This window comes from Euprymna scolopes, chromosome 25 (assembly GCF_053919585.1).
Source record: "Euprymna scolopes isolate OS-2025 chromosome 25, ASM5391958v1, whole genome shotgun sequence".
NCBI classification, from domain to species: domain Eukaryota; kingdom Metazoa; phylum Mollusca; class Cephalopoda; order Sepiida; family Sepiolidae; genus Euprymna; species Euprymna scolopes.
In genome coordinates, this window is record NC_136506.1 from 53730525 (window position 1) to 53746880 (window position 16356).

At 35.2% G+C, this 16356-nt stretch overlaps 1 protein-coding gene across 3 annotated transcripts in view; it reads left to right on the plus strand.

Moving 5' to 3' along the window:
• Positions 1-16356, plus strand: part of LOC145247355 (COP9 signalosome complex subunit 7b-like) — a 307459-nt gene that overhangs the window by 193026 nt on the left and 98077 nt on the right. For all 3 annotated transcript variants that reach the window (XM_080109034.1, XM_080109033.1, XM_080109035.1), the window contains exons 2-3: positions 2714-2882; positions 3372-3450. In XM_080109034.1, coding sequence (XP_079965160.1) covers positions 2727-2882; positions 3372-3450 — 235 coding nt within the window. In that variant the 5' untranslated portion in view covers positions 2714-2726. The remainder of the gene's footprint in view (positions 1-2713; positions 2883-3371; positions 3451-16356) is intronic.

Below are 16356 nucleotides of genomic sequence, written 5' to 3' on the forward strand. Positions count from 1 at the left end.
GAGTTCAAACGTGCACAGTATTCAAATTTGGGAAAGAGGATGGAACAACTTTCTCTTCTGCCTCTCTCTCACACTCTTTATCTTCTCTCTCTCTCACCCTGTTTCTCTTCTTTCTATATTAGCACTTATCAAGGCCAATAGGTAACTCGAGGATCAACTCGACGATGAGAGTTCAAACGTGCACAGTATTCAAATTTGGGAAAGAGGATGAAACAACTTTCTCTTCTGCCTCTCTCTTACACTCTTTATCTTCTCTCTCTCTCACCCTGTTTCTCTTCTCTCTATATTAGCACTTATCAAGGCCAATAGGTAACTCGAGGATCAACTCGACGATGAGAGTTCAAACGTGCACAGTAGTCAAATTTGGGAAAGAGGATGGAACAACTTTCTCTTCTGCCTCTCTCTCACACTCTTTATCTTCTCTCTCACCCTGTTTCTCTTCTCTCTATATTAGCACTTATCAAGGCCAATAGGCAACTCGAGGATCAACTCGACGATGAGAGTTCAAACATGCACAGTAGTCAAATTTGGTAAAGAGGATGGAACAACTTTCTCTTCTGCCTCTCTCTCACACTCTTTATCTTCTCTCTCACCCTGTTTCTCTTCTCTCTATATTAGCACTTATCAAGGCCAATAGGCAACTCGAGGATCAACTCGACGATGAGAGTTCAAACGTGCACAGTATTCAAATTTGGTAAAGAGGATGGAACAACTTTCTCTTCTGCCTCTCTCTCACACTCTTTATCTTCTCTCTCTCTCTCACCCTGAAAGATTCCTCTCCCCTAAGAATAAAACATATGTTCAATATCTGCTTTTGTTTTTTCATTGTTTATACGGTCCCGGGCTACGCCGGGTAGCCCTGCTAGTCTATATATATATAAAAGCGAAAATGTATGTATGTGTGTCTGTTTGTGTGTCTGCTAAAAAGTATCTACAGACACAACAAAAATTAACAAACTCAGTATCATATTGAAGCTCCATCCTTCGGCCGAAAAATATCGAAAAATTGGCCAAAAACGTAAATTTTTTCACCCTGAAATCGACAATTTTCTACAGGAAGGGGGGGGGTCAACAAAAACCGTCCTCTCATGGCGACGGCCAGTTCTCTGCATGCGTCAGATGACATCATGACCTGATTTAGTTTAAATAGTTGAAGAACTGACTAAATTTCATGTACGTCGTGTTAGCTCAGTTGGGTCATTATCTAAATGTTTTGGGTTCGAATTGTGATGTGAGATGTCTATATTTTTTCGATTTTTTTTTTTTTTTTTTTTTTTTTTAAAATTTAAATATTGAACCAGTGTTATTTAAGCCACTGTTCACGTAACGTTCGTTTTTCTGTTTTTTTTTGTTTTTTTTTACTTCGCTTATTCTTAGGTTTTCGACCCCCGACTGACCACACACACCCAAAAACACCCGGGTATTCACCGATTTTTTAAATCTTAATATTAAAACAGGCTTATTTAAGCCATTTTTCATGTGTTTTTTGTAATTTTTTTTTTTTTGGATTTTAACGTTCGTTTTTCTGTTTTCTTTTTTGGTTTTTCGATTTTTACATTTAACATCGTTCGTTTGCCTTACGTTAGTTTTTTTTGTGTTTTTTTTTTCGATGTTTTGATTACCCCCCCCCCTGCTTAAGTGTTTTCTTTTTTTACTTCGCTTATTCTTAGGTTTTCATTACCACCCCACCCCCGACCACACACCCAAAAACACCCGGGTACCCACCGATTTTTTAAATTTTAATATCGAAACAGGCTTATTTAAGCCATTTTTCACGTTTTTTTGGAGGGTTTTTAGTTTTAACATTCGTTTTTCTGTTTTCTTTTTTGTTTTTTCAATTTTTACATTTAACATCGTTCACTTACCTTATGTTAGTTTTTTTTTTGTTTTTTTATCGATGTTTTGATTACCACGCCACACACACACACACACCGCCCTGGTACCCCTTGCTTTCTGTTTTCTTTTTTTACTTCAATTATTCTTAGGTTTTCATTAACACCCCCACCCGACCACACACACCTTCAAACACTCGTGCAACGCCGGGTACCCCCTTCTAGTCATCATATACAGGTTAATATCCGTTTTACATGTGTAACAAAGCACGGACATGTGTATGACAGCTGTATGCAAATGACCAAGCTGTGTGTTAGGTGACATCATGGCAAGAAAGAAGGAAAAAGATTATAAAAAAAGTGTACATAGACTGATGATCATGTCAGAGAAGGACAGAGATTGACATTATGCACAGACTTGTAAATAAATGTTTGCAAATAAGTCTGTTGTTTCACTAAGAAAAAGGCAGTTGAATTCTTTCCTTGCAACAAACACTTCATGCTAAACCGTAATGTTAAACATGTTAGCGTATGTTAGCTTTTAGAAATTGATTTGCAAACTAACCTATCTCTCACCAGATCATTGTCTCAAATATATCCTTCAGTTCCTCTCATGTTTTCTTTAGGCCTGACCATATTATCTCTATCGTTCTAAGCCAAGAACTCTCATCCTTTCCCTGAACTATAGTCTCCTGTTCTGCACATATCTAATTCTGTCCAGAATAAATCTTTCTCTGAGATCATTAGATCTAAGCCTTACACATTATTACACAGCCATTGCATCATTCTCATTTCATTCCATGTAATTCGTATACACAAAAAAAAAACTGGTTTGTTTTTTTTAGTCTTTTAATCTCTTTGAATATGTTTCTCCTTTCTAGTGCATTAAGCAAAATGACTGAGAAGACCCATGTCAATCGGTTGGAACCATTTGTAGTTGAGGCCAGTACAGCAAAAGGACTGGATGCAGTGAAACTTATCCAGCAAGTATTAGAACATCCTGGAGTCTATGTATTTGGGGAACTCCTTGATATGCCTAATATCAAAGAGGTAAGTACAAGAAGTAATTTTCAATTTCAAATCTGGTATTCAAAAATGTTTTTGATAATCAAAAAATAGTCTCGCAATTAACATTTTTTAAAATAATATTCTCCAAATTATTTTCTTTCCAGAAGTTTGAAATTGAATTCATATTCAGTTGTTTCTGATAAAATTTGTTAGGCATTATCTTCTTTTTACCAAGTTCTTTTGTTTCTGCAAGACTTACAAGACCATGAGATGTTAGAAAACAACTTGTACTTTGATTTTAAAACTTAAACTAATTATTATTATAGTACTTGAATTGATTTATTGTAAAATTAACGATTAAGTTATAAACTTCTTGCTTTATTTTTATTGTAATAATTATACTTGACAAATTTGAAACACTTCTAATTTACTTTTAAATGTTATAAATTCTACCTTTTCTATTTATCCTTACTCTGTTTTTCTAATTTTGGTTTTGTTCTTTTTGATCATTTACTTGCATTTTCTTTTCAGTTAGAACATGATGAACAAACTGCTTCATATTTTAAACTTTTTAATCTTTTTGCTTATGGAACCTATAATGATTATCAAGGTAAGTCTCCAGATTCATTGTATTTCCATTATATAACATGAAATTTTTATATTGTCATTTCATTATCATAAAATGTGCAAAATTGTGTAGAAACTCATTGATTATCATCAATTTATTTTTTTATTTATTTTTTGTTTTTTGTTTTTTTACATGCTGACATGCATTGAATAACTTTAAGAAATTAACTTTCAAACTAACCTATCTCTGGCCAAGTCTTTATTTATCCTTCTCGTCCATTTTTATCTTGGCTTTCCGTTGTGAACTGGAGCTCACCTTTTTTATATCTACTGCTACATTAAATGTTCTACATCTACTAGCCCAAAACTCTCCTCCTTTCTTTCAACATGACCATATACTGTCCAGATTTAATCTTCCATGATATCATCAAATCTAAGCCTGTCTTTAAAAGTCACATTACACTTCCATCGTATTAGTCTCATCATTTCTCTCCATGCAACGCACATGGTCAGTCTTCACTAGCTAGATTTCACTTCCATACATCATCAGTTTGTATTCTCATGTTTGATAGACATTTTCTTTGATCTGATCGACAATGATAATGCTCTGCTAGTTAATAATAGCAGGAGTTACTTGAACTTAGTCCATCTAGTTATAACTATTGCAATCACACTGGCATCTTCTCCATCCTGTGCTCCAATGTTATCACCAAAGTAACAAAATTTCTCAATAGCTTCAGCATTCACATAGTCACTCTGTCTACATTTCAATTCTCCTTCACATGCATTGTCTTGCACTGCTTGCACACAAACTGGTTATCCTCTTTCAACCTACCTATAATCCCTCTGTACTTCTTGTATACCCGAAGTACTACAAAAAAATTGAATTACATCCTACAAACTAAACTGGAGAACTTGTTAGCAGAGCTTTCCAACCCTACAACCACTGATCATCACTTTGGTCTTGATAAACTTCACTTTCAAACCATTATTTTCTATAACTGGTAGACCTTCCATTGTTTTATAAGCAATTACTAAATCAGCAGCATTATTTCTTTTGGATAACCTATACAAAACTCCCTGGAAAATATTTCTAAGGTACAAATAAAAAGCAGTGGATTCATTACCTGATATGCTGTTAATTTTGACAAAAATTTCAGCAGTTAGTGAAGGTTATTCAAGAAATGCGTAGAGATGCATTGCTTGAACAACCTTCACCTTCGTTTGTTTTTATTTTAGACCAAGCCCACCAAACAACCTCTTGGCAAAAGCTTTCTCTAGATCCACAGAAGCAAAATACAGGTTCTTTTTCTTATCAAAATACTTCTCTTGCATTTGTCTCACGATAAACTTTGCAGCAGTGATACTTTGACCAAACATAAAACAAAGTACATTTCATGTTTTTCTGACTTATTTCTGACTGACGGCTCAATTACTCTAAGTCACTTTCAGAAATTGCTCAATCAAATTTAAGCGGCTGTAATTCCAATTATGTAGTGCTTTCCCTTTACCATTGTAACAATTCACAATTGTACTAAACACCCAGTCTTTAGGAATAACCTCTCTTATGAATTGGTTTATAAAAACCTGTGTGTATATATCAGTAGCAACACATGAAAAAATTGAAACAGCTTAAAATATTTCAATATTGGTATACATAGAAAGAGTTTGATGAGCGAAGAAAGAATCTTTCTAAATTTTTAAAATCTGATTAAAATTAAGGAAGTTATGACTATTTTTGTGCCTCACACGTTTGGATATTTTTTCTTCTTTAAGACTATATGTGTTTCGTCACATTTTTTACACTACTTTTTCAGTAAAAATGTCATATCTTTGTTAAAACACAAGACTAAGAAATGAAATTTACCATATAAGTGTATTTTTGTACAAGGAATCAGAATATGCAACTGAAAATCTCCCAAAGTTCATGATTTCCAAATAATCTGCAGTAAATGTGCATAAATATGTTGCAATTCCTTAAAAATGCCATGTATCCATAAACAGAAAAGAAGTTGGAGAACTCAAAGTTGAATTGTAATGTGCTTTATGTACAAAAAACTTAAATCTAAACATAGGACCATTTAAAAATGAATACATTGCAATATTTCTTTGGTATTATTGTAGATTAACACCTTCTGTTTAACCCCATCCAACCCCTTCTGACCACCCCTCCAAAATGTGATTCTACCTTTTTAGGCAATTATGTATGAAATGCCATGAAAAACTTTAATGAAAGATAAAGAAATTATTTTAGAATTTAATGTAAAATAATTCCCCATTACAAGTCATTCTAGCATTTTAGGGCAGTTAACCGTTTTTTTTTTTTTATGGGAGATAAATCCTGTATGCTTTTTGTTTTATTTTAAGATGATTATGTGTGGTTTTAAGAGGGTTTCTATGCAATGAGAATATGGAGAGGGTTGCTATTCGGACTTTGAATTAATTGTAGGGCTAAGGAAAATTATGTGTGAACATACTGAAGACTTGACACAAACAAAAACAACAAAAATAATATTAGAGGGTGGGGGGTTAGTTTCACAAAAATTTAATGTAAAATAATTCACCATTTCCAGGCCATTCTAGCATTTTAGGACAGTTAACCAATTTATTTTTTATGTGCATTTTTCTTTAAGGAAGGATTTAATTTTTGTTTGTTTTACAGAGGTATTTTGTTGGGAGGCTTGCTACTCGAACTTAGTGTTATTGTTAGGGTTAAAGAGTGCTTTAGAAAGTTATATATATATATATATATGTGTGTGTGTGTATTTGACAGCAAATGTTATATTTAGTTTTAATTTAATAAGAAACTTTTACGAAATTTCAAAGAAAATTCCGTAAATTTGTTGATTCCTATTTTCGAGGTTGAAGGTGTTTATTCCATAGGCCGTTTATACTACGCTGGAGCAGGTGGTAAAAATACCTTTCACTTAATAAGTAGAAAAAAAATAACGGAGTTTGTATTATTGTACACGCAGATTCAAAAAAGTTATCAAAAAGCAAATACATAACAAATAAATGTTATGAAAGGCAAAATAAGTTACTTTTCTACCTAACTGGATATGTTTTTAGTGTTTTTATTTAATGTAACATGTTTATTCAGCTCGAAAAAACATACAGTGCTTACCAATGTATTGGAAAGTTAAAAATAGCGGCCGACGATCTCTTTCACACAGTAAGTTTGGTAAAATGAGTTAAAAATAAAAAACTAGTCAAAATACTGTTAAAAACCTGCCGAATATATATCCGCCTATGTCACGGTAACATATATTGAGCGAGTTTCTAACAGTATTTTGTCTGGTTTATTATTTATAACTCATTTTACCAAACTTACCACCTCAAAGAGAGAGTCGGCCGCCATTTTAAATTTTCGAATACATTGGTGGTAAACACTGTTTTTCTGAGTTGAATAAACATGTTACATTAAATATAAACACTAAAAACATATCCAGTTAGGTAGAAAAGTAACTTATCTTGCTTTTGATAACATTTATTTGTTATATATTTGTTTTTTGACAACTTTTTCAAATCTGTGTATAGTAATACAAACGAGATTTTCATACATCTTTTTATTTTGAAAAAACATTTGTGGCTGTTCACAGTAAAACATTGTTTTAATTCGCTGTTCAAAATTAATGCAATGAATAAAAGTGCATGCAAGCTATAAAAGTTTATTTTGTTTTTTTAACCATGTTTTTAAATTTGACCAGAAATGTGAGAAATTATAATGGATTCATAATGCCGAATTGGTTGGGATTGTTATTATACATTCTGAAAACCGAATAGTTCTAAACTAATGTTATTCTGATAACAAAATAGCTCTAATTGAACATATCAGTTTTGTAAAACTTAATTATGTTCTAACAAAACAAAATCAACAGCCCCTTCCCCCTCCTTTCTTTTTTCTTCCCTACTTCCCGGTCCTGGATATGACCTTAAACTATATCTGATGGTGAGGCCCCAGTTTGCGGGCTTTAGGAAGCGTGGAGCCACCCTTTAATTGCCATTGCTCCCAGGTCCACTCTGATCCGGAGTGGTAGTATCTGTTAGGGTCCCAACTATGGGTTAAATAGAAAAAAAAAAAAAATACATTCTATTCAAAAATTATTCTTCAAAATCTGATCAGATTCTACTTGACCCTGTCGGCAGAATATGCCGACTACCCCCCCTGCAGAGAGTAGAAGTCCCTCAATGGGGCTACCTGTTGGCCGTAGGTAGTGACCCGTAATACCTTTAGGACGGGATCCTGGTGGTTGAGAGACTTGGAGGTCAGGATTTAGTGCCCCCACTTCCCAACACACCACTTTGGCCCTTACTAGGCTAGACAGGCGGTCGGAGGGGCCCGATCCGATCAATCGGCTGGTCACATCAAGCCCCACAATATATTGCCCACTCCAAAAGTCCACTATTAATACAACACGTCTATCCCTTTCCCACAAATAACACCTACTCCCTAATAGATGGTGGAAAGCGTTGACTGAAGGGGCAATCGACTAAGTGGGCTGCAAACCCCTTAAAATTACTACATATCCCATAGTAACATCAAAGGAAGACAGGTGTTCATTATGATATCACTAAGATCGAGTATATCATCCTTGTATCCTTGTTGATGCTGGGCGAATGGGTTTTCTCCCAGGCACTTCCCATATAGGGCTTCAAGGCAGGTGGGGAGCAAAGATGATGAAAAAAAAAATCATAATATGGCTTATTTCCCCCCAAAAACACCCAACCACAAAAGAACCCACTCTGATGTCTATGACATCAATAGCTCTGATGAAGAGCCAATAAAACTGAGGAATTCCCCAACATTTATAATAATGGAATCAATAGAGGAAACTCCTTTGAGCCAATTATCACCCTTTAAAATTGAAAACAATTTAAAATTTTTAAAACCCAAGTCTATTAAAAAACTATTTAACAGCAGCCTATTAATTACAACCTATAATGAAGAACAAACCAAGAAAATATTGAAACTATTAAAATCAAATGCTACAGACATCCAACTCTAAATACCTGCAAAGAAGTTGTGAAAAGTCACAAACTTTCACTTTGTCCTCTGGAGGAGATCAAGACAAACTTACAGGAACAGAATGTGTTAGATGTTCGTAGAGTCCAAATCAAGAAAAACCATGAGAAAATCAATACCAACACATACTAACTTTCGATTCCCACACCATACCCAAAGAAGTTAAAGTTGGATATATGAAAATAAATGTAGAAACCTACATCCCAAACTCACTCCAATGCTTCAAGTGCCAGAAGTTTGGACACCATCAAAGTCGGTGCACATGGTCACCAGTGTGTGGACGATATGGGTAAATCGGTCCACACATTGACTGCAGAAAAGATTTCAAATGTGCCAACTGCCTTGGAAACCATGGTGCTGGCTCTAGATACTGTGAAATATGGAAAAAAGAAAAAGTGACCAAACTAAAACATACAAAGGATATATCCTACCCAGAGGCCAGGAAAATGATTGAAACTAAAACCTACGCAGATGCAACCAAAAAAATTACTCCAATCAACAATCAAAATGGTCATATACATAAAATAGATACAACTGACAACAAACTCGATGTCTTAAGCAAATTAATAAAGGAAATGAAAGAACTATTAGAAGAAATGAGGAAAACTAATAGTGCAACAGCTGGAACCAATCCAAAAATAATCATAAGTAAAGACACTACTGAACCAAAAAAAAAACAAGACCACAAACCATTTCTACAAAAACAACTGAGCAACCATCAAACACATCAGAAGCCAGAAAAGAATCTAAAATCCCTTCAAACAAACAAAAAAAAAACAGGAAAATCCCGATCCCAAACAAGGATTCCAACTGAAAATAGATTTGAAGGATTGGAGACAATTGAAGTAGAACACAACTCCAAATGATCAACAAAATAATACAATGCAACATCAGAGGGACAAAAGCAAACCTAGATGAACTAATATTATTAACAAACATAAGCCCAGCAATTGTCTGTCTACAGAAGACCTTCCTCAAAGAAAATAATACTATCAACATAAAACACTACACATCTTACAACTACATAAAGATATGGACAGAGCTTCTGGAGGTACATCAATACTCGTGAAGAATGAAGTCCCCCAAAGACAAATAAATATAAACACAAACTTGCAAGCAATTGCAGTTTCAGTGACTCTACATAGAATCATAATACTTTGCTCAATCTACATCCTCCCAAAAGATACAATCAATGAAACTGAATTAACTCAATTAATAAAACTCCTTAAACCATTTATTCTGCTAGGAGACCTCAACAGTCACAATGTAATATGGGGAAGTAAAGAGACAAATAAAAAAGGAAAAGAAATAGAAAACATAATAAACAAAAATAATCTATGCCTCCTTAATAATCAAAACTATACCTATATGTACCCGGCAACAGGTATTTCACCACCATCGACCTTACCCTATGTAATCCTATGGACTATGATTGGAGAGTACATGATGACACGTGTGAGAGTGATCATTTCCCAATCATTCTGGAAAGTCTAAGTACTAGTACTGAACGAAAAGCACCCAAATGGAACCTACATAAAACAGATTGGGAAGACTTCCAGGAACAGTGCAAAAGCCAATTAATAACTGAAAAGAAAGATGAAGATGACCATTTGAACTACTTTATTAAAACGCCCACTAACCTTGCAAATAATACCATACCGAAAACAACCAAAACCAACATTCACAACAAACCTTGCAAATAATACCATACCGAAAACAACCAAAACCAACATTCACAACAATCCTTGCAAATAATACCATACCGAAAACAACCAAAACCAACAATCACAACAAACCTTGCAAATAATACCATACCGAAAACAACCAAAACCAACATTCACAACAAACCTTGCAAATAATACCATACCGAAAACAACCAAAACCAACAATCACAACAAACCTTGCAAATAATACCATACCGAAAACAACCAAAACCAACATTCACAACAAACCTTGCAAATAATACCATACCGAAAACAACCAAAACCAACAATCACAACAAACCTTGCAAATAATACCATACCGAAAACAACCAAAACCAACAATCACAACAAACCTAGGTTCACAAAAGAATAGAGAAAAGCCATCAGAGCTCGACAAGCTTAAGAAAATTTAAAAAAAAAACCCAGCAAGTGAAAATCTGGATTTCTTCAAAAACAACAGAGCAAAAGCCAGACGAATCATAAAGGAATCCAAAAGAACAACATGGAGAAATTATGTATCCAAAATTAATGTGAATACCAAGGCAAAAACGGTTTGGAACATGATGAGGAAAATAGAAGTAAAGCGTAGTAGTATACCAATATCTCACATTTCTAAAGACAACAAAATATTCACAGATCAAAAAGACATTTCCAGTAACCTGGCAGATAATTTATCAAGAATCTCATCATGCGACAAACAGAAATTCAAAAAGATTAGGGAAAGAAAATAAAATTCAATTTTTAAATAACAAAATACCGAAAAATACAACCAACCTCTTATCTTGTCTGAACTAAAAGAATCTCTAGCCAAATCCCATGACACAGTTACAGGGCCCAATGAAATTACATATGAAATCCTCAAAAAACTTCCAGAAACCTCAATGAAATATTTACTTGAAATTTTCAATATTATAGTCCAGTGGAAACATACCTGAGACCTGGAAAGAGGCTACAATAATACCAATCCCCGAAATCTGAAAACTCCAACATATAATCCCAATCAAGTAACGCTTCAGATCCATCGAACTTCAGGCCAATAGCCCTAACAAGCTGCATTTGTAAAACCATGGAAAGGATTATAAACAGAAGACTAATCTGATTCCTCTAAATAGAGAACCTTATCACGAAATTTCAATCAGGATTCAGGAAAAATTGAAGCTCAATAGACCATCTAGTCAGACTGGAAACCTTCATTAGAGAGGCCTTTCTAAGGAAGGAACATTTTACAGCAGTGTTCTTTGACATGGAAAAAGCTTATGATACTGTATGGAAGTATGGTGTTACAAAAGATCTGAAGGAGCTTGGACTAAAAGGCAGAATGCCAATTTTTATTGAAAATTTTCTAAAAAAAATAAATAAACAAACTGTTCAGAGTAAAGGTTGGCACAACCCTCTCGGAATTGAAGGAACAAGAAAATAGAGTACCTCAAGGGAGTATACTATCAGTGACCCTGTTCAGTATTCGAATAAATAACATTGTAAAAAACCTTAATCCTGAGGTAGACTGCTCCCTATATGTGGATGACTTTCTAATATGTTGCAGATCGAAATATATACCTCTAATCGAAAGAGAACTCCAATTGTGCCTAAACAAAATAATGAAATGGACGGAAGAAAACTAAAGAACATGCACAATGATCCTGTCCTAACCATGAAAGGAAAGTCTATACCTGTTACTGACCAATACAAATTCTTGGGGATTTTTTTTGATAAAAAGTTGACCTTCATCCCACACATAAATTATCTGAAAAAAAAAATGTAACAAAGCTATAAACCTTCTGAGAGTAGTAGCGCATACTGATTTTGAGGTGCAGACAGGGAAACACTACTTAAACTTTACAGAGCACTAGTCTGCTCAAAGCTAGACTATGGTTGTTTCATATATGGATCAACTCGAACATCATATATAAAAAGCCTAGACCCTATACACCATACCATACCAGCCTAAGATTGGCCCTAGGAGCATACAGACCCCCCCCCCCCCCCCGTGAACAGTCTATACTCGTAAGCGCACGTATACCCTCTAGACCTAAGGCGATAAAAGTTAGCTCTTCAATACTTACTTAAACTCAAATCCTGCCCAAACACCCCTGCATACCAATGTACCTTCTATCTGTTATATATGTATATATATACATATATATATATACGAAAGACATTTACTGCGGGTTGACAGTTGAGGACACGTCCAGTAGCTGGGGCTTCCGGTAAGATAGCATTCTGGAAATAAAGAGATTATATATGTTAAGTGAACTTGCATTTCAATAGTGAAGGACCTTGGGAGGGGAGATGTTATATATGTATATATATACATATATATATACGAAAGACATTTACTGCGGGTTGACAGTTGAGGACACTTCCGGTAGCTGGGGCTTCCGGTAAGATGGCGTTCTGGAAATAAGGTGTTTTAGTCAATCTCTTTCCTCATATCTCTTCCACAGGACATCCTGATCTTTAGTCACTCATAATAATATTAAATAAGTATCTGCACGGTAAGACAAACTTATTTTATTGTCACACTCACAAATAGATAAACTTTGTTCATATAAATCACATACATAATGATGTATGTATAAAACACTATCCATAATATGAAGAACTCTTCAACATGAGAGAAAAAAACCATCAAAACATTCGGTCTCTGAATGAAGGAAAGCATTGAAGAATCCAAAATACCAATCTTCAGCATTCTCAACTTCATACTACCTGAAATGCCTCCGTGGACCATGAAACAAACAGAAATAAAACTGAATCTAAACAAAAAGCCTAAATTTATGACAAACCCTATTGAATACCATGACGAACTCCAGTATTTAAAATTACAATATCCAGACTACACCTTTCTTTACACAGACGGGTGCAAAAGCAACAATCACACTGGATGTGCAACAACCTACCATAATACCACAATGAAGAAAAAACTTAAAAACAAAGTATCTATATTCATTGCAGAGACTATAGCTATAGACCTAGCACTTGACATAATTTCAGAGGAAACTAGCAAAAACGTCATCATCCTCACCGATTCTCTATCAGTCTTACTATACAAAACCAAAAATAAAGTTACTAGAAAAAATCTATATCCTCTCAACCACCAAAAACATTATTTTTGTTTGGATCCCCAGTCATGTGGGAATCAAAGGCAATGACAGGGCAGATACAGCTGCAAAAAAATCTTCACACCTCCCAACTGATAATTATAAGATTCCTCATACTGACCTTAGACCCCACATAAAAGCACACATACAAAGAAAATGGCAATACGATGGAATTAACATGAAAGCAGCAAACTATACTCCATAAATCCTGAACTTAAGGGACGATGTCTAAACACCAAGAAAATATAATACTGACTCAACTACGCAGAGGACATACCATATATATATACTCAATGAAGAATCAGCACCAGAATGCATTCCATGCCAAGAGAGGCTCACAGTGGAACACATCCTAGTTAAATGTACTGACCTTGCTCCAACCAGAAAACTGTACTATGTGGAAAATAATATGGAGGACCTTTTTGAAAAAGTCAACCCAATGAATATCCTCTCATACCTAAAAAAGTAAATCTATATATGAAAATCTTAAGAAAACCTAAAGACATCCATATATACATACTCAACTATAAATACAACATCTGAAATATGCACACAACTAATTTCTTTCGAAAAACTCTTCTGACTTTTAATGGCCAAAAGAAAAATAAGGCTGAAAAAGTGGTTAAACCCATTCAATCCAATCCATTCATTTCAATTGGGGTCTGATGGGCGTCAGAACGATTATGGTGAAAAGAGAGAAGCTTGGTTTTAGCTGCATTAAAATTAATCAGCCACCATTTTCCTTATTGCATTCCGTGCTCAAGATGAGAAAAGAGAGAATCAGAAAGATCTTGGTCATTTGCTGGCCTTTGAAGTGTTGCCATAGTGGTGGCTTCAGCATAAATATCTATGAATGACTTAAAAATGTGATTTTAGAGATCATTCATGATCAGAAAGAGAGTTGGGGGGGGGGTCAGGATTTTTTTTTTTTTACAAAGAAATCACCACTTATCAAGGCCCAGTGGCCACTCGAGGATAAGAGTTAAAGAGCATACATTGGTCAAAAGGACAATATCATAGTAATCGTTAGAAGTGTAAATTTGGTAAATTGGATTATGTATGGGGAACGGCTCATGAAGAACTTGTTTACATTAAACTTGAAGACGGCCATATTACATATTATAGTCAGCGGGAAATCAGGTAAATGGAAGAGAGCTCCATAGATGTGCAGTTCCAAGAAAGAAGCTTTGTTCATGGAATCTACGTTTAGGTTTAGGCACAGATAAATAGTGGAGGAAATTATTGATAGTTTTCAACCAAATGAGTGTTTCTCGTGAATGTTTGGCAAGAGGTGGACCATAGATTGGAACGAGCACTTGCCATGAAAATAACAATAAAACCGAGACAGGCTCGCAACGTTTCTTCTGTGAGAAAGAGGTTGCAGGAAAGAGAAAAGGGCATCCCCCCACTAGGGCATGACGTCTATTCTGAACCCTATCAAGGCAGAATAAGGTCTTCCTAGCAGCTCCTGCCCAGATGTGACAGCAATACTCCATCCATGGATGTACCTGGCTCTTATATAGGTAGAGCATTGCATCAGCAGATATCTAGTGGATCAATAGAAGGATCCCATCATTTTTCCAGCGGCCTTGGCAATGGATTTGATGTAGGTATTCCATTTTAAATTAGGAGTAAAGGTCAAGCCCAGAAGCTTGTCAAAACATGGAGCCTCCCCAAGATGATAACCATTCATTTCAATTGATGTCAGATGGTGATCAGAATGTTAATGATGCAAAGATAAAAGCTTCGTTTTAGATGCATTAAACGTAACCAGCCACTTTTTCCCCCATTGTACCACATGCTCAAGATCAGAGGAGAGAGAATTAGAGACTACTTGGTTGTTTACAGCCTTTGATGTGCTGCCATAGGTGTTAGTGTCGGCAGCAAAAATGTCTACAAATGATCTAAGGATGTGATTTGGAAGATTAGAAAAAGAGTTGGACCCTCTGAGGGACTCCAGCGTTAATACTATGAGCTTCTGATTTCTGTCTATCAACCACTACTCTTATGAACCTATCAGAGAGAAATGATTTAATAATTGAAAAGACATTTCCAGCTATACCATAGCTGGAGATCTTGTGAAGTAGACCTTTATGCCAATCGAAGGCCTTTGATATGTTGAGCAATTGCCCTAGAAAGGAAGCCTCCATCAAGAGTTTCACTAATCCTATGAGAAATAACCGTAAGCACGTCCGCTGTAGATCTAGTAGAACGGAAACCATATTGCATGTCACTAAGAAAGTTATTTTTGCCGAGGTGATTAACTACTTCTCTATTTAACAGATTCAAGTAACTTACTCATGATGCACATGAGACTTATACGTCTGTACTGAGAGGGAGATAACCGATCACCTGAATTTTTAAATACAGGGCATACTGATGAGATGTTCCAGGGTGTTGGGAAGCAATTCTCCTTAAGACAATGCTTAAACAGCTTTGTTTGTATGGGAGCTAGTTCTGGTTGAAGGTTTTTGAGCACTATAATAGGAATGCCGTCAGGGCCAGAACCCTTATGTATGCCAGCATTGCTACTTTGAGTTTCTGATTTCTGCTTATAGACGACTACTATTATAAGCCCATCAGAAATTGAGAAAACATTTCCAGCTATACTATAGCTGGCAATGTTATGTCATATCCTATCAAAATCTTTTGATATATCAAAAGCTATCGCTCTAGAAATAAAGCCTTTTGAGAGATTCACTAATCCTATATGATATTACAGTTAGTATATCAGCTGTAGATCTAACAGAACAGAAACCATATTGCACATTGCTGAGTAGGTTATTTTTGCTGAGGTGGTTGACCGCTTCTCTATTTATTACAAATTCCAGCAACTTACTCATGATGCACAGGAGACTGATTGGTCTGTACGAAGAAGCAGATGACTCATCTTTTTTTTTTTTTTTTTTTTTACAAAGGCAACACCACATTATCAAGGCCCAGAGGCCACTCAAAGAGTGTACAGTAGAAATTGGTCAATATAGTAATCATTAGTAATGAAAATTTGGTAAATTTAATAACTTATATGGAACGGCTCATCAAGAACTTATTTACTTTAGACTTGAAGACAACCATATTGTAGTCAGCCGGAAAGCAGGAAAACGGAAGACAATTCCACAGGC